Below are 19663 nucleotides of genomic sequence, written 5' to 3' on the forward strand. Positions count from 1 at the left end.
CAAAGTTTAGATTCCCAGGCCTTCCATCACAATTCCTGATTCAGACTATATGAGGTTAGCCTGGAAATCTACACTGTACTTAATGTTAGTTCAATTTAATGCATAAATGCTTTTTAAAAAAATAAGCAAACAGGGCTGGGCGCGATGGCTCACACCTGTAATCCCAGCACTTTGGGAGGCCGGGGTGGGTGGATCACATTGTCAGGAGTTCGAGACCAGCCTGGCTAACATGGTGAAACCCCATCTCTACTAAAAATACAAAAATTAGCCGGGCATGGTGGTGGGCGCCTGTGATCGCAGCTACTCAGGAGGCTGAGGCAGGAGAATTGCTTAAATCCGGGAGGCAGAGGCTGCAGTGAGCTGAGATTGCGCCACTGCAAAATCCAGCCTGGGTGACAGAGCGAGACTTAGTTTCAGTAAATAAATAAATAAATAAAAGCAAACATTGCAAGAGAATAAATAATAAAGTGTAAGGATCCACACATTCACCCTCTGGGATCTGAGTCACATTTTACCTGCACAAAGGCAGAGCAAAGTCAGACACTGCCTCTGCTTCTGCTATTGTCCTCCCTCATAAGTATATGACTAAATATGACCAGTTTCACCAAGTGGAATAATACTGCTCTGGTCCTGTCTCCCCAACATGGCTCCGTGTAACTATAGAGAACAGAAGCACCTGAGGAATGAGTCAGAAGTTATGCAGGCGCCTATACAATCTGTCATGTGGTTTCCATATTACTGTAAAAGTTGATCCTAAGCTTTAGCTGTTCTGCTAAGCTGTGCCTCTCCCTCTAGTTTGCAACATGAAAGGCCAGGAGACATCTCATTCCTTTGATATCCAGTGTTCCAGGAAACTTTAAAGCACAGATTTCTCCCACATCTTACCAAATTGGCTGTGTCTCCCAAGAAGTTATATGCAGGCTAATAAAGCAAGCAGTGCCAAGAGCATCCCCCATGTGGTCAGCCACACAGACAAGCATGATCGTAAGCTCTGCCCAGCCTCTGAGCCTGTCAGCTCCTTTCAGTTACTGTGCGATGCTCAAAATTACTACCAGCATCTTCTCCAGACCTGTTTAACAGGGACAGCGCAGAACTTTAGAAGGAAAACCCTCGTTGCTATGTTGGGTGATTCTGAGTTTTGGAGTAGTGCTGATTCAATGATTGATTTCCTTCTAGAAAGGAAGGAGGCCAATACTTTAAACTGCCAAAGTATCATTCATGCCTCGTGCTCAATATTTGGCAGGTTTAAACATCAAATGCTTTATTACCTAAGTAATTGAAAAATGCCAATTGCCTTGAGCTGGAGAACACTTGGAGGGACCGATATCACATGCTAATATTACAGTGACTTTTAGGGATAATCATCATAAGTATTTGTTATTTATGTATTTCTGTTGCTAAGAAGCTTAGCTGAAGTGCTACAAGTTGCTAATTTTGTTACTGATACCTACTAAAGGCCACATTCAGCCATATGTTCATGTGTGTGCTGTGTGCCTTGGTTTATTTCCTTTAGTGTTTTATGTATCAACCCAATGAAATAGTTCTGCGTGTAGCATTTTGCAGATTCTATTTATCATCAACAGCAAGAATTTTTCTCCCTGGATGGCCTAAATACAGAAAAACAAGATTACCTCAGAGTGGACAGGAATAAAGATTTTCTCAGGCATAGTGGACAATATTACTAGCTAATAATAATAATGATTCAAGTTATTTTTGTATTTGAATTCGACCTGTGTTTGTATTTGTATTGTACCTGATCATTTATTTTTATTTATTATTATTATTTTTTGAGATGGAGTCTCGCTGTCGCCAGGCTGGAGTGCAGTGGTGCAATCTTGGCTTACTGCAATGTCTGCCTCCTAGGTTCAAGCGATTCTCCTGTCTCAGTCTCCAGAGTAGCTGGGCCTACAGATGTGCACCACCATGCCCAGCTAATTTTTGTATTTTTAGTGGAGATGGGGTTTCACCATGTTGGCCAGGATGGTCTCGATCTCTTGACCTCATGATCCACCTGCCTTGGCCTCCCAGAGTGCTGGGATTACAGGAGTAAGCCACCACATCCGGCTGTACCTGATCATTTACTAAGAACTTTTCTGGTTTTTTCCCTCACATTTAATCTTTACTGGGACCTTGTGCAGTACGTATTAAAGTCATTCCATTTCCAGATGAAAACATTGTGGAATTACGGTATAAGGATGGTAAAAGATTATATAATATTGTCCATCAAATGTGGACAACAATTGAGATTTGAGTGCAGGTCTATCTGACTCCAAGTCCAGTGTTCTTCCAGTCCTTCCTATGTTTAAATTCTCCTGAAATTCAGCAAATTAGTTAGTGGCATGGTTGCCCCTGCTGGGCCACAATGATAGGAATATTAATGGAACCACATGGCTAGCTCCCTGCACTTGTATCAAGACCTGTCCAGGTATATCTGGAGCCAGTTTCCAAATTCAAAGGGATGTCGTGAGATGTTTTAATTGCTATTTTCTCCTTCCTCTTTGATGTCTTCTTGTTGGCAATGGTATAGCCATTTGTTACGCACCCAATTAAGTCAGCAATCTTGTAGTCTTTTGTAGAATGTGGAAACTTCTCGTTTTATGCCTTGTGACTCTGCTTCATGGAACCGACAAGAGAGATGGCGGAAAAGGTTACAGTCACTCCATTTCTCTATTATCGTCTTCTGCTGAGAGCTTATCACTAATTTTGGTGTCAGAGCAACAGTCATTTTGAGGCCTTATGAAAGCCTACATACTCCCCAGCAATGCAGACAGCACCCCTGACCTTTGCAGCTGCAGATAATGGCCAAGGCTGTGGCACAGTGACCTTTAGGCCAAGAGTGGGTGGCAGCACTTTCTTTTCTGTGACATTCATTTTGCTTTGCCTCTGTTTGTATTTTTAATTGGAAGCATGTACCGTGTGGATCTGCCTGGTTCTCCCCCTCTACCCTGAACTCTGAGCAGAGAGATTGTGTCTGGCTGGCTCTCGTTATAAAGGAATGCTCTCAATGCCAAGCTGGGGGTCATTACTAATTGCTACAACAACAGACACAAAGGATATTACCGTCAATCTTTCAGGGGGAGATAATGTCAGCAGAAGAGGGCCTTTGTCCCACCTGGACCAGTCCATGTTTCCTTCTCATATTCACTTTACTCCCATGATCCCATGAGATGAATCAAGCGCTTGAATTGTTTTTTTCAAATGACATTATTTATTGCACCAGAAATCTTGTCATCCAAGAGGAACCACAGCCATTTAGGCCATCTCTTCAAGCTCCATCTCCAGTCTTTGTCCTTGATGATATTGTTTGCTGCAGACTCACCCCGCATCCTTCATTTCCCTTCCAGGCTGCAGACAGCTTGAGCCTATTCTAAAGGTCTCATTATTTATTCTACTTACTTCTTTATTATTTGCTAACTATAAAATATTCCCAAGTTGCTTTCTGTGTGTTCATCTTCTTTCCTCAGAGAGCTTTTTTTCACTACTTATCAAAGTGAAGCTGACTATGAAAATTTCATAAGCACCTACTGTGTTCCAGGACCTATGGTAGGTATTTTATGTATATAGTTTCATTTACTCCTTACAACAAACCTGCAACTTAGGAGTTGTTATCCTCACTTTATAGACACGGCACTGTAGCTTGTATGCACTGTGAATATTACAAACTTGCCAAGCATCACACACAGCTGTGCAGCTGGCACATACCAAGGCAGGATGCCAACTACTGGACATGGGTTGGGGAAAGGTGGGAAGAGGCTCAAAGCATGTATGATGTTAGCTCCTTTAAGCCTCCAAACATGGACTACCTTACCCTTGTATCACCCACCCCACCACGCCAGACACATTGTTGGTATTCAGTAAGAACACCCATGATGGTGTCCTTAAACATGATGCTCTTCTGGCTGAATCACATAGGGACAGGCCCTCCACTGAGGTTCAAGAGCTGGTGTGCCATCGGGGCAGGGATCCCTCTGACAGGGCCTGTCAGGGATTGTGAAATTGGAAAAAGTCACAATAGTGTTGCTTGTTCCCCAGCTCACTCAGTAAATACTTTACAATGTGGGCACACATGGGTACCTGGGAGACTTGATGGGGAACATGGCCAGGGAATCCTGCCCTTCAGGGAGCTGAGACATTATCAGCACACACTTCCTACTTCCTCAGAACCATCCAGTGATCCAGAATAAAAGTTCTCAGAACTTAACATCATTGGTAGAATAAGCTTTTTGACAAAGGCTGGAGGAAGAAAACTATTGTGGGGAAAAAAAAAAATCTCTCTCTCACCCACCCACTCACACACACACACACACACACACACACACACACACATATATTGCCATAAACCAAAGCCACAGAATTGTCTTTAAGAAAGGACAGTTTATGGTAAATGCCAAGATTTACATGGCAAAAGGAAGCAAGTGCCAAGATTTACCTCCTTCCCCTATTCAAAATTGCTTTTTTATTTTCAGCAAACTCAGAGTAGGAGATAGCAGGTTTTCTCCTACTTTGAGTGGTATGATTTGGATAGCCTGGGATCTAGAACACCCCAGCACCCTGGGACCTCACATGTCCTCCCCACTCTCCAGGCACCTGGCTGCCAACACACGCAACCCCGTTGAGGCCTTTCACGCTCACACCCAGGGGCTCTAATGTGTCAGAGGAATGGAGCAGTTTTGCCTTCTTGCACAGGAGGAACTGCATCTCCAAGGCGGCAGGATCCACACATAAGATTGTGGAAGGGGCCGACAAGGTGCTGTCATCTTAGAAGAAAATTGTGCTTTTATGTTCTGCAGACTTTTGAAATCCAGCTCCTCCTCGTAAATTGCCGTGTAGCCATGTCAAGGATTATGGAGGGTTTTTCTATTTATGTGTGTATACGTACATTGTTGCTCCTGATGACTCAAGCAGTGGTGCTAGCAGGGAAGCTTGGTCCACCTCACAAAGTGCTTAACAAGAGTCCTGACAACAGCAATATGTTACCACTTTTGTTTGTACTGCATCTTCACACCCACTCACTCAGCAACAGACTGAATGAAATGTGCTCCGGTGCTTTCTGTGGGGGAAAAAGAATGAAAATAATGGCCATTCAGGCAAAATAAGGCTTTTTGGTGATTTTCAGAAAGCAGTCTTGTTTTCATTGTTGTCCCTGTGTTCACATAATGGCCTTATCCTTGTCTTTCATTGAAACATGCCCAAAGCAAGGAAAACATCTCACCCTGAACACAGAAGAATGCAAGCTCTTAAAGTGATCAGCAGGGAAGACATGGGCTGGGAGGATGCTGGACCAGGTGTCTACAGGGCTCCCTGCTCAGAGCAAGTTGATGGGCAGGTGACTATGGATGGGAAAGGGGCTTGCTGGAAACCAGCTCTGCTCTGTCTGGCCACACCTTAAGAAGGGGAAAACATGATCATCACCATCATTGTGCACACGAATTGGGCACTTACAATGCACCAGGCACAGGAGAGGGTGTCTCTTAGGCATCATATAATCCACTCCAAACCCTCTCAGGAGGATATCATTATTATCCCCATTTTAGAGATGAGGAACCCAAAGTCTAGAGAGGTCAAGTAACCTCCCCAGGAGTCATGTGGAGTCAGGATTGGAATCGGATACCATCCGACCCCCCGCTTAAACATCACACCAGCATCTTAAACACTACCTTAAGATCCTCAGAATCAAACCTCCCATGCCTGCAAATTAGAGGGGATGAGTCATGGATGAGGAGGGGAATTTCAGGGAGGGATACTTTGAGAACTGTTCCAAAGAGGGTTGTTCTAAGTTCCCTTGCTGGCTCATCTTTGGGCTGGAGGAGCTGCATGTTATATCGACCCTAAACATGTGAACAGGCAGAATGAGACTGTAGGAGGATCACCAAATTATTTGTATCTCCACAGCATCATCATGGTACCTCGTAAATAGCGAGTATTGTCCGGTATCTGTATCTGTCAATGTTGTCCATTTCATCTATTAATATTTGGGGTGTACTTTTTCCCTAAAAGTTTTCAGATGATATCCAATTGGCTATAAGTGAATGTTTCAAATAGCTAATTGTCTGTCATTCCTTTCTTCATTCAACCATTTATTTATACCAGTGAGCATTTGCTATGTGTCAGGCATTAGTTCAAAGGCAAGAGTACTCAGAGGTAATCATAACATAGGAAGTCTCTGCCCTAGGGGAGCTCACATTCTAGTCAGAAGAGACAGAAAATAAACAAGTAAACGAATCCACAAAGAAATTAGAAACTGTCTGATAGCAGCAAAGGATACAAAAAGAAGAACCTAGAAGGATGGAACAGAGGAGCTGGGGCATGGGTGGGGCGCAGTCTCAGATTGGGAAGGATATTGATTTCCTATTGCTGCTGTAACAAATAACCCAAATAACCACAAATGTTTTGGCTTAAAACAATATGAATGTATTCTGTCATGGTCCTAGAGGTAACAAATCTAAAATGGGTTGTGATATGGTTTGGATTTATGTCCCGGTCCAAATCTCATGCTGAATGATAACCCCCAGTGTTGAAGGAGGGGCCTTGTGGGAGGTGAATAGATTATGAGTGGATTTCCCCCTTGCTATTCTCATGATAGTGAGTGAGTTCTCATGAGATCTGGTTGTTTAAAAGTGTGTGGCATCTCCCCCTTCGCTCTCTCTCTCTCATGCTCCACCATGTAAGACATACCTGCTTCCCCTTCACCTGTTGCCATGATCGTAAGTTTCCTGAGGCCTCCCCAGCCATGCTTCATGTACAGCTTATGGAACCATGAGCCAATTAAACCTCCTTTCTTTGTAAATTACCCAGTCTCAGGTAGTTCTTTGTAGCAATGTGAGAATGGACTAACACAAGTTGGAGGCCTGCATTCCTTCTGAAGGCTTCGGGGAAGAATCGTATCTTGGGCTTTTCTAGCTCCTGGAAGCTGCCTGCATTCCTTGGCTCATGGCCCTGCATCTCTCCAATTTCTGCTTCTGTCATCACACCTCCCTCTCTGACTCTGACTTCCCTTCCTCCCTCTTTTTCCCTTATGGGGACTCTTGTGATCATATGGGGCCCACATGGATAACCCAGGATCATCTCTCCATCTCAAAATTCTTCCTCATTTGAGTCTCTTTCGCCGTGTAAGGTAGCATATTCACAGGTTCCAGGGATTAGGAGGTGACATCTTTGGGAGCATTATTCTTCCTACCACAGGAGGTGAGGGAAGGTTTCTCCCAGGAGGTGGCACTTGAGAGGAGACCCACACGACAAAAACAGATGAGGGGGACAGGCTGCAAAGATCCTGGACCTGGCACAAGCCTGCAGATTCTGAGGAAAATGCCAGCATGATCGAAGTGAGCAGCAAGGGGAGGCTGGAGGGGGAGGCAGGGCCCAGGTCCCTCCCCATTGCGGGAGCCAGAGGAGGAGCACAGATTTCATTCTGAGTGCAGCGGAACGTGGGCAGAGGGCTAGGGAGTTGTGTTCTCACTGGGCTAACTTGTACATGGATGAAGACAGTTTCTCTGGCAGTTGTCTAGAGCAGTGCTGTCTGGTAGAAATACAATGTAATCAAATTTGTCAGTTTAGATGTTCTAGTAGCCACGTGTTAAGAAGTAAAATGAAACAGCTGAAATTAATCTTAATAAAAGATTTTCTCTTAACTCAATATATCCAAAGTATTATCATTTCAACGTGGCATCAATATAGAAAACTTATTAATAAGATATTTTATATTCATTTTTGTACCACATCTTCAATATCTAGTGTGGGTTTTATGCATAAAGCATACCTCAATTTGGACTGGCCATATTTCAAGTGCTCGACAGCCACATATGGTTGGTGGCTACTTTTGGATAGTACATGTCTAGGCACTGTTCTCAGAATCCTGTGCAAAGTCTACTCAGGCGGTGTTCAGAAAAGCAATGAACAGTGCAATGTCACAGAACATATGGGCCACCTGTCACTCCCATCAGCCATCCCCAAGTCCAGAGGTTCTGAGTAGGCCACAGGAAATAGGGAATGGAACAGGAAATTCTAGAAAGGATGTGTCCTCTGGTGAAGCTGATGAGGTTCAGCCACAGACTCTGATTAGACTCTTGCCTGGCTGCAACCTCAGAGAAACACCGTCTCTGTTTATTTCATAGATATCTAAGTTCACCTCTGCATTCACCCTTATACCTTTTATCCTCAAGGGAGTTTCAGCCAAAGCCAGATTTTTTTTCCCGTTTCTTTATAGATAGGGACATTTATTCAACTCATTATACCAGTATTACTGAAAACAAGGGCAGAGGTTAAGAAGAGGAAAAATTCAATGAAGCAATGAGAGGGTATTAATTGCTAGGACAAGAAGTATATTCCAAGCACTTTTAAGTTATACCCATGCTCTCTTGAGCTCTTGCTGTGATCCTGATATTAACCATAAAAGTATAGCCCAAAAAGCTTAGTACCAAAAGAACATCAAGTATATCCATTTAGATTTTTACAGTGAATTAAAAGGGGTTATGAAACAGAAAATAAAGATCTGAATTAAACATTTAGGTCATGGTGGTTTTGCATAAAGTCTAGTGTATGAGAAGCGTATTCAATACTGCACAAGACAATAAAAATAATAGCAATGTTTATTAGAATATCCTATTTAGAACCAGCAATCTGTGCAACATACTTAGCTTTTAGGAGTTGGGCTGGCCCCGAGTTTCTTTCCAATGATGGATTTGGTAGGCTGGCACCTTCACCCTGTCATCCAGCCTGTGGGTACCATCAAAAGGCAGCTTGACCATTTTTGATATGTAGTGACAAAAGCTCTAATGTATGAGTACAAAGGTGCCTTCTGTGAGTGCTCTGGGGCTTTAGCGCTTCAGTCAAATTACCAGCGGCTCTAATTAGTGTTCCTGAAATCTGGAGCAATCTATGTCTGCATTCCAAAAAGGGGTGGATGTTTCCCTCTGATAACACATTAGTATGAGTCCTTCCTAGATGAGTTTTCTGAAATTATAAGGACGTGATAGTGTGGAGGAGAGGCAGTTATGATAGAGAAACCTGTTGCTTTGAAAATCAGCAGTGATCTTTGCAATCAGCTGATTAATAAATATTTATACAGTACCTATCAAGTGCTACACTCTGAAAAAAATAAGTATGCAATGATAAATCACAGTATGGGCATCAATGTGGTTCTGACCTGGAAGCGAGTAGACCTGAGCCCTGCCAGCCACTTATGATTGCTGCTATCTTTGGTTTAATCATTGTATAGCGGAGACAATAGCTATTGTCTCAACCAAGATTCATTTCCCTAGGACAAGTTACTTTATCTCTCTGGACCTCAAGATTAAGAGGGTCTGAAGGGATCATGCTGGTGGTGGTAATAAAAATAGCTTCTCAGCTGGGCGCTGTGGCTCACGCCTGTAATCCCAGCACTTTGGAAGCCCGAGGGGAGCGGATCATGAGGTCAGGAGATTGAGACCATCCTGGCTAACACAGTGAAACCCCGTCTCTACTAAAAATACAAAAATTAGCTGGGTGTGGTGGCAGGCACCTGTAGTCCCAGCTACTCGGGAAGCTGAGGCAGGAGAATGGTGTGAACCCGGGAGGCGGAGCTTGCAGTGAGCCCAGATCGCACCACTGCACTCCAGCCTGGGCGACAGAGCGAGATTCCGTCTCAAATAAACAAACAAAAAAATAGCTTCACATACTGAGGTGTATAATTGTGCTAAGTACTTTATGTGAATTAACTCATATATTTCTAAAGCAAACTCAACTAGAAGATGGGTTCTGTTAGTCCCAATTTATAGATGAGAAAGCTGAGATTTAGGTTGTGTGACTTACCTGAAATCAAAGAACACCGACTAATGCCAGAGCTGAGATTCAGTAGCAAGTTTTAGAGCCTATAAAGCTTGCAGTCGACATCCCCGGAAGCTCATCCCAGCTGTCACATTCTGTGGATCTGGGGACCTTAAAGAATCATCAGAAGATTGCTTGGGGAAACGAAAGGTTGAAAACTGATGGGGGAAACCATATTTCAGGGAAATAGGGATGAGGCATTAGCAGAGCTTCAGAGAGGAGAAACATACCATCGTCTGTGGCTCAGAGAATTCAGAACCTAACTACTTCAGAACACCGTGATGCTGAAATGCAATGTCTCTTTCTGGGACACACACCGACAAATCAATGCTGAGATCTCAATTTGTGTTAATGTAGTGATGGTCATTCAGCAAATGAGCCTTCACATAGCAGGCAGTGCCACCCGGAAAGGCACTTCAAGCTTGCTGTATGACAACTTGTCTCACATTCTCAACCTTTTCATTTTATACCAGTGTCAGCCACAGCTGGAGGAGCTGTGAATTTCACTTTAACTATAATATTTAGTGAGGACACACACACACACACACACTGGCACCCACAAAGTCTTCACTTTGAAAGAAGGGTGGGTTTGGTTTCCTTCGCTTACACAACTGATGCCTCCCAGGGATACTTTTGTTTAGATGGCTCATTGGCCACAAACCGTTTCATTATGTGTTGCCCAGTTACCTTGGCTTCCTGCACATTCTTTTGAGCAGATAGTTCATCTCCTTATCTCAGAGAATTATTTCCCCAAGTGTAGCCCTGGAGCCAATAGCTTTGATACCATCGAGGCAAGAAGGCATTAAACCACCTTTTTTTAAATTGTCTTAGTCTTACTTTTTCATGTCTATTTCATGAAAAGATGATGTGGTTAGATTTAAGCTGGGCCTCGCTGAGGGTGTCATCTGTGCCTGGGGTTACCCACATCATCACGTGGCTTACCTTCCTTTGCATTATGGTGATCTTATCTTCTTTGCTGCTTCTTGCCGTAGAGCAACCAGCTCCTTCTAGCTCCTGTGTGTGCATGCATGCACACAAGTGTGCATTCGACATGCGTGGAGGTTTGCTCATGGCAGCAGCTTGTAAAATGACACTTTACGATTCAGAATGAAAACTGGCTGGTCGGGGGCCTTTGCTATACTCTTAGGGGCAAAAAACAACAACAACAACAACAATAACTCCTTCATTGGCTTTTCCGTTTGGGAACTTGGAGCAAAGTTTTCCTTAAGTAGATGCATTTCTGTGTAGTTTAAAGTAGTAATTCTTTTGTTCCCTCTATGTCCCAGTAACTGAGCTGACAACCCAGAGTACAAAGATGAATATGACTGAGTCACTGTCCTTGAGAGAGCCTCAGGACAGCCATAGGAGAAAACATGTTAACAAATAGCTGGAATTCAACTCAGGAAGGGCAGAGAGGTGCCAGGAACAGAGTTCTCTGGGAAGACAAGTGAGGGGACTAGGAGAGAAGGGCCAGAGGAGGCTATGAAAAGGAGCAGGCATTTCAACTCCATCCTCAAAGTCAAGTGCAGGTTTGCCAGTTGAAGAGGGGAAGATATTCCTGGTGGAGAGAATACCAAAAAAAAGTAAATGAAGATGTGAAAGTGTGGGCTATGTTTCCTGTGCCCTGAGCAGAGTAGGTATATCAGGGTGAGGCTGTAGAAAGATGGGTCAGCCCAGCTGAGGAAGGACTTTGTGCATTATCCTGAGATGTTTAGCATTCAGGGTATGCTTTAAGATTCAATCCAACAAGTGCACCAGAGACCCAGGAAAAGCAAAAAGAGACATTCATGGACCTTGCCAAAATGGAGAACTTTGCCTTCCCCAGCAAGACAGGGCTGTGCCAGCCGTTCTGTCCCTGGTTCTGACTCGGCCTTTGGCTTTCTTTTCATCAGTCATTTAACCCTCCGAGAACCCGGCTTGCCACGGTCAGAGTGTGAATCTTGAAAGCGTCCTTGACCCCTCTTGACAACTGTAAAGTCGTGGGAAGAATTGCTCTTGTATCTCATCTGGCCTTTGGGCAGCTAGCGGACATTTGACCATGACATGTGTAACAGGAATAGTTGGTTTGTGTGGCTTCAGCAGCCACATCACAGGGAGAGAGAAAGAGCTCTACGCCTGGGAGAAAGGGCCTTGGGGACCGTGTGGGCTCTACCACTCTCATACTGAATGACCTTGGACAAGTTATTTCTCTCCAGGCTCCAATGTCCTCACCTGTAAAATGAAGGACCTGGACTTTATGGCTACTAAGAGGCCTTTTCTCCCTTCTACCCTGTCTGATTCTGCCTTGACTTTAATTTTTAGGAAGTTAGAGTGGAGGAGACTGACCAGGGAGCGTCTCTTCTTAGCATGGGGACTCCGAGATTTGTGCATGTTTGTGCTTTGAGCAAGGAAAAAACAAATCACCAAGTGGCCCAGTGAGGTTGTTCCTTCTTCCATTGCCTTGCAGCAGAACAGCAGGGGGAGAGAGAGAGGCAGAACCCAGCTTCCTGGCTGAGTAGATCTTGGGTTCAGACATTTGGAGAATTACCTTAGGAATGGAGTTTCGTGAGGGGTGTGGTGGGTGAACAAGAAGGGTGGAAAGAGAGAGTGTGCTGCAAGATGCAGAGAAAGAACCCACGTTTCAAATGAATACAGCCAGCCCCAGCTCTTCCACCACCCACTCTCACTCAGCAGATGTGGCAGGCCGGCACTCACTGCCCATCCACTTGAAGCTTCCCGGGCTGCATGTCTTCTTTATCCACCCGATCTTCTACTTTGAAGGCTGAGAACTTTCAGCTCATATGGATTGAGGACTTCTTAGAGCTCCTCTGCCCCATGCACCAGTTTGGGTTTGGGAGGGGGTGACCATGACAGCCCAGGACCTGTGTGGAGGGTGGGGGGAGGGGTCTGACAGCAGCACAGGGCGTCCGTTCAGACAGAAGGGGCAGTGAAGGGGTCAAGAGCATGGGTTTTGACATCATAAGATCTGCAGTCCAATGCTCACCACTGACCACTGACTCACTGTACAGCCTTCCGAAGCTGCTTCATCTCTACAGGCCCCAAAATGGAAAGTGCAAGTAATGAAACTTCATGTAGGACTCTTGTGAGAACTAATTCAGAAACAATGCTTAACGCTGTATCTGATGTGTACTAAGTGGCCCATAAATCATAAATGGTACCTTTAAAAATATCTGTTATGCTTAATGCATTGAAAAGTAAGTTAGAGTCAAGACGTGGAAGTTTCTGTTTGCCGACACTAGGTATTTGGACTTTATCCTGCAGCCCATGGGCAGCCAAGGAAGATATTCCTGCAGGGATGATATTAAATCAATTACTTTTTGGGGAAATCTTCACCTGTCATCAGTTTGGGGAGAAAGGAGGAATGTTGGCAAGGAGGCTCTGTCAGTATCCAAGCAAAGTGGAGAAGGGCCCTGGGGTGGTGGAGAAGGGAAGGGGGTGGAAAACACAAATTTGTGAACTTTAGAAAGGAAGATGGCTGAGGAGCAAGGGATGGGTCAGCTTGGCAACCACAGAGAAGGAAGGAGGGGTCAAAGATACGTTTTGAGAAGGCATCTGTGATGGCAGTGACCCAAACTGCAGTGCGAGGGGAGGAGAGACAGTGCTGTTCTCTCTCCTGGGGGAGGGCCACCATCTGGGATCACTGGACCCAGGTCCCACACCCCCAAGGGCACTACTTGACACATTGATTCATTTGTATCCTGCTTTTCTCAAAAAGGTTTGAAGCGGTTTTACACCAGATACAGTGGATGGTTTCTACTTTCCTCACAAGTGACAATGAACTGAAACCGTGACAACCAAAAAAAAAGGAGATAAAGGGCGGAGCACAACATGAGGGGGAGGAGAGAATGAGGGCAGAAAATGGACTGACCAGGTGTGTGGAGGGGTGCTGGCTCCACCTGTCCACTCGTGGCCTTCGAATTATTCCATCATTTCTAATCCATTCCCTTTGCAAGAGAGGAATCCCTCCCAGGAAAAACAGAAAAACCAGGTCTTTCTCAACAGCAATTTTACTCTTCCTTTCCTGTGCAATGTCAGAAGCAATGGCAGGGGCCTCCTTCTCCAGAGCCAATACAACCCCCAAGAAGGGAGAGAGAGAGAGAGGGAGAGAGAAAGCAAGAAAGAGCCACAGAAAGGGAGAGAGAGACAGAGAGAGCCCATTGCCAGTAGGCACTGCCAGGCGAGCTGCTGGTTGGATGGCTGCAGCCGCGGCAGCCACAGGATGATCCAAATTGTGGCTTTGCTTCCTCTCTCTTTCTCTTTGGTAGCACACAATCACTCAGCCCTAGATTCCTCTGTGTTTCATACCTAGGAGGTCAGGGAGGGCACCTTGTAGTGCCTGAGGCCCCGAGAGGGTTCACAGCCACCTGAGAAGTGTTTGCAGTCTATGGGTGTGTAAGCTGGGTCAGCTGTGGGATGGCGTGGAGAGAAAACAAGAAAAAGTTGTTTCCCTCAGCTCTCTGCTGAAAAAATGCTCACGGGGAGTCAGTCAACATTTGGTAAGTACGCTGAATGTTTTTACTTTCAATGCCTAAATTTCTCTGGCTTCCGTAAGGTATCGTTGTCGAGGAAGGAGGTGGTATTGTCGCTACCATCCCTCCCCGTGTGGTGTGACAGCAGAGATAGTTATCTCTACACCCAACTCAGTGTTGCTTTTTTTGGGTAACAGCTTTCAAAAAACCATCGCCTGGGCTCCAGCTGGTCAGGATTCGATGGCAGTTGCCACAGTGCCAGGCGGAATGCTTTGTCAGGCAGGCTTCTGGGCCATGGAGACAGGATTAGGGGATAATGAAGGCATCCTCCCCTTGTCACAAACCAGAAGCTAAGCCCCCCATTCCTGGGATGTCCAGAGAGGCTGGGTAGGAAGATGTGCTGTGAACACAGAGCTCGTTCGCTCTTCTCCTCCTCCAGCCTAGCAGTGGCGGGGCACATGCAGGGTCCCTCTCTGGAGGGAAAAGGCAGCTGAGCAAACATCTCACTCTCTTGATCATCATTTTCTAAATGGGACTCCTGAGGTCCAGAGTCCTGAACTAACTTTCCCAGAGCCAAGCCTCTGCTGGTGAGAGTGGGGACAGGGTTCTATGAGTCATGGCTGCAAATCCATTGTCTGGAGACTTCTGGTTAAGGGCAAAAGGCCTGGCTTCACAGCCACAGATCTGAATCAAATCTTGCCTAAGAACCTGGGGAATTTCGCCTTCATCCGGCCCCGTGTTGAGCTCTCAATCTCCACCAGGCTTGTGTCAGAGCCCTCTGGGGCAGGTGCAGAGGACACTGGCTGAGAGGACCAGGCGCCAGAGGAATAGGCATCCTTCCTTTCCCTCTGATGAGCCCTTCAAGTCAAAAGTGGACCACCCGAGAAACAGGCTGTCAAAGGAAACCTAGATTCTCATACTAAGGCAGAAAGTGAGGTGAACCCCAGAAACAGTTCTAATTGCTGCTGCAGACCCAGGTCTCTTCCTCCCTCTGAGAGCCATCTTAGGCCCAATTCTACACACTCGGACCCCGCCCATCATCACAGCTCTTATCCCTTGGCTGTTCCAAGACTCTCCCCCCAGCCCCTGCCTGCTACCCACAACAGGACATAACTCTTACTTCCTCTTCCAGTCTGGGCATCTGCCTTCTCTGTTTACATTTTAAAATGTTTTTATTTAAATAGGCAAACAGCAAAGATCTAAGAGCACCTACTAGATGCCAGCCTTCATACTAGACACTCCATACCTGCACATAGACATATATGATATATGCACATATACATAGGCATGGGATTTTATTTCCTCCCATGCTTCTGGTGCCCGTAAGTGAACACAGGACAGGGCCGCTGTGTCTCACAACTCCATGGGGAGTCATTCACCGTGTAGGCTGTACACTGTGCTCTAGCCAGTGCCAGTCTCATGGAATACAATGGTGCTCTCTGGAGTTACAAACTCATTCTACCTACCCTGGGTCCTCTCTGCCACATGCACTGTGCAGATGTGCATTGATACAATGCAGTGAGTAAGGGTGTGATTGCTGAACTCCAGGCAGACTTGCATTCAAGTTCGAGCTAGACTATCAGTAGGCTGTGTGGCTTTCTGTGAGGTATTTAATCTCTCTGAGCTTCCTAGGAGATATTAGGTTGGTGTAAAAGTAATTTCGTTTTTTGCCATTAAAAGTAATGCATTTATTTTTTGGGTGGTTTGATACATTAAGTAAAGAAATACAAATGAGATTATTCAGTGAGGTACATAAATGGTCAATATGTAATTTCAATTATTATCATCATCTTTAATGTGATTATTGTTTAGTCAAAATTGTCATTATATTCATTAAGGGTACAATATATTAATACTATTCCTACAAGGCCTGACACGTAAGCACTTAAAAAAATATAGGTTGAGGCAGGCGCGGTGGCTCACACCTGTAATCCCAGCACTTTGGGAGGCCGAGGCGGGTGGATCACGAGGTCAGGAGATCGAGACTATCTTGGCTAACACGGTGAAACCCCGTCTCTACTAAAAAATACAAAAAAAATTTAGCCAGGTGTGGTGGCAGGCGCCTGTAGTCCCAGCTACTCAGGAGGCTGAGGCAGGAGAATGGCATGAACCCAGGAGGCAGAGCTTGCAGTGAGGCGAGATCGCGCCACTGCACTCCAGCCTGAGTGACAGAGAGAGACACCCTCTGAAAAAAAAAAAAAGTATATATGTGTGTGTGTGTGTGTTGAATGAATGTTTTGAAGGATGACCAGGTGGAAAGCCAAATGCTCCCTTGAAAGGAAAAGAAGAAAATTGTCTGGGGGAACTGAGTTAAAGCCAGAAGACACTGAAGTTTTTAACATGATTTTGGTTAAACCATGTGCCCTGGAAACTGAAAGCAGGAAGGGAAATCTTGAACTGGCCACGCTTTTTGACACCTACAAATAAAAGACACCATTACATCTGGTGTGAGTGGGGTTCCCCATGAATCTACTGCTGCTTCTGCCACTTTTTTTTCTAAAGCAAACTTCCAGAAAGAGGGGTCTTTCAGTCTGGAGGTTTCAGGTCAAGTTTCATCTAGCCCAGAGACAGAGTGGCAGCCCTGCACCACAGAGGCTGGCCCCATGGCCCTGTGACCTGCTGCCTGTCTGCTTGGACAGCACACCCTCAATAGGGCAGGTGGCGGGATGTTCCTCTTCTCCATGCCAGACATCTGGATGTCTGGAAACAGCTGGATAGCTTTCTCCCTTTCTGTTCCAGATGTTTGGTGCTATGCGGTCATAGAGTAAAATCCCCAGCCCAGGCCATGTCTGGGTCAACAAATTACACCTGTTTTTTAGGGTTGTTGGTAGATAAAGTGGACTCTAAGGTCTGGTATGGAACGGCATGCTGGAGAGTAGGGGTGGCAGAAACAATAGGATAGGAGGGTAGGGAACACAGCTCATCCCACCACTTGGGATGGCTGGAGTGGATCTCAGAGGCAGTAAGAACAGTCTCTATTCAGAGAAGGACTTGGAAGCCAAACCTTGAAGGATCTGATGGTCCACTACACTCCTCTTCATGGGATAGAGCCGGGTTGTTCATTTCTAAAAGCCCCTTCTCAAGTATTTTCAGACGTTTTCTCTGCCAGCTCCCATGCTAGGCAACAAGGACACAGACATGAAGGAGGCAGCTCTTGTCCTTCAGGCTGTACCTTCACATGCCAAATGCCTGCATGCAAAGCAGACAACTCAGTTGCTCCCAGAGGTGTCCAAATATCCAGGTTTTTTTTGGCAACCAGAGAAGAAACAATCAGATGCTAACTTGTTTAATGGAGCCCTTTATGATTTCACAGAGGATGAAGACAGTAAGGACTGTGTCCCCGGTGAGCTCTTTAGAAGGGTAAATGGTGCACAAGGCTGTGTTCAATGGGAAACCAAGGGCAAGGCTACAGGCCAGTGTGAGACATGACTTAGAGTGGGTGCACCCCTACACTCCAAACAGGCTCCCCGTGGAAGGCAGGGCAGGAGGTGGCGATTTTCTTGCTTTGTGTTTTTCACATGTGAAACTTGTAGTACCTGCTACCAAGCCTGAGCCTGTATTGACGTGTGCAAGGAGGGGCGAGGTTGGCAGTGTGCCTCATGAGCATTGATTGATATATGTGCATCCTCATTGCTTCGTAATTATTAAAGCCCCACCTGTAGAGGAGCTTGCATTCGCCAAGCTTCATTCCACATCTGGAATCACCTCAATCAAATAGGCTTCATTTTTTTCCTAGTTAGTTGCTTTTTCTAATTTGATATATTGACACAAACATAGGAAATATGGGAAAGAAAATGAATAAGAAAGAAAGAGTTTCAGTGACAGGAAGGAAGGGCCAAAGACAAAGTTCAAGAGGGCCTTAAAAGTCAACGGGGGGTGTGGCATGATGGCTCATGCCTATAATCCCAGCACTTTGAGAGGCTGAGGTGGGTGGATCTCTTGATCCCAGGAGTTTGAGATCAGCCTGGGCAACTTAGCAAGACCCCGTATCTAAAAAAAAAAAAAAAAAAAAAAAAAGGTCAAGGTATGGATTTTGTATGTGAGCATGAGTTTAGGGAGCCACTGAAGGATTTTTCTACAGGGAAAGGCCCTGGTCAGATTTGCTATGTAGAAGCATTGCTGGCTGCAATGTACACAAGAATGTGGACTGGTGCCTTAGAGTAAGACACGAGACATGGACAGCCTGAGCTAGGAGAGTAAAGGTGGGAGGGCAGAAGAGAGAGCTGATTGGAGGATATTTTAGGAGAGAACTCATGGAGGATTCAGTGACTAATGGACATGAGCTATGATGAAGAGGGCTGATGGTAGAGATTCTCAGCTTTCCTGCAGGGGTTAAATGGAGGCGTCTTCAGCTAAGACGGAAAACCTGGGAAACAGCAGGTTAGGCAAGAAGGCTGAGTTTGATTCTGACAATGCTATGTCTGGAGTCCCCGCTGAACGTGTGGGTGGAAGTGTTCAGGGAGCCATAGGGGAGGGAGCCTAGACCCAGGGAGAGCTCTGCTTAGAGATTGATGCTGGAGATTTTCTTAGTGTCCAGGGCAAGTGTGGAGCATGGGATGACCAACCTACTGCTCAAGGAAGCCTGTGGGACCTTCACTTCTGGGACAGGCAGACAGGGAGGAGCCTGTGACAAGGATGAAGAATGGTCCGAGAAATTCAAGGACAACCAGTGTCCTTGAATTTACATCTCTTCTCCGTCTGTCATTGTACATGTTTTTAAAAATCCAGAGCAAGAAGGAAGTTCCTCTTTTTTGTCTCCTCTCTCCATCTGCACATAAAGCAATGTGGCCAGCCCAGATCTTTGAGGGATATTTCAAGCCACATCATAGTCCTGCCTGGGGGTGCTCTTTTCCCATGGAATGACACTTACGCCAGCACATGCTGACTAACGGTACAGCACGTAGACTAGACTTTCGGCTAAATGCCATCTATTTCAAAAACAAACCAAGTTTGCATGTAAACTGTTGTGACCAATGCTTAACCATCAGAAATATGCCTGTCACTGGTGGACACCCTAAAAGAGGTCAGTGTAATGAAGTAAGTAAGTGATTGGGCAACACTCTAGGTATTCATGTATGCCTTGAGTATCACAGAACTTGAGTTTTTCAGACAAAAACAAATACCAGGGAAGCTATTTGTTTTTAAATCAGTAGTAAGTTTTCATATCAATGCCAATTCTTGGAAGTAAAGTGAATTAATAATATTTTCTGGCTTTAGAGTTGAATCAAATGAGAGGCCAGTCATCTACTTGGTTGCATATCAGAATAGTAAACCAAAGCAGAGGATCGTAATGATTTAATAGCTTGAGTTCAAATGTACAAATAAGCTACTGAGGAGTTTGGAGAGGAAAGTAAGAGTCAAAGACCTGGATCAAGGCTCCCACACCCCATCCT

General features: G+C 45.3%; 1 protein-coding gene across 3 annotated transcripts in view; it reads left to right on the plus strand.

The window, feature by feature from the left end:
- The window catches only part of RORA (RAR related orphan receptor A), a 740258-nt gene that overhangs the window by 372133 nt on the left and 348462 nt on the right, over positions 1–19663 (plus strand). The window contains exon 1 of one of the 3 annotated variants that reach the window (XM_055278295.2): positions 12718–14297. The exons of the other annotated variants lie outside the window; for them this stretch is intronic. Within the exon in view, the coding sequence (XP_055134270.2) occupies positions 14270–14297 (28 nt within the window). The 5' untranslated portion in view covers positions 12718–14269. Of the gene's footprint in view, positions 1–12717; positions 14298–19663 lie in introns of those variants that run through there. 3 annotated transcript variants of the gene reach the window in all.

This window comes from Symphalangus syndactylus, chromosome 5, assembly GCF_028878055.3.
Source record: "Symphalangus syndactylus isolate Jambi chromosome 5, NHGRI_mSymSyn1-v2.1_pri, whole genome shotgun sequence".
Lineage (NCBI taxonomy): Eukaryota > Metazoa > Chordata > Mammalia > Primates > Hylobatidae > Symphalangus > Symphalangus syndactylus.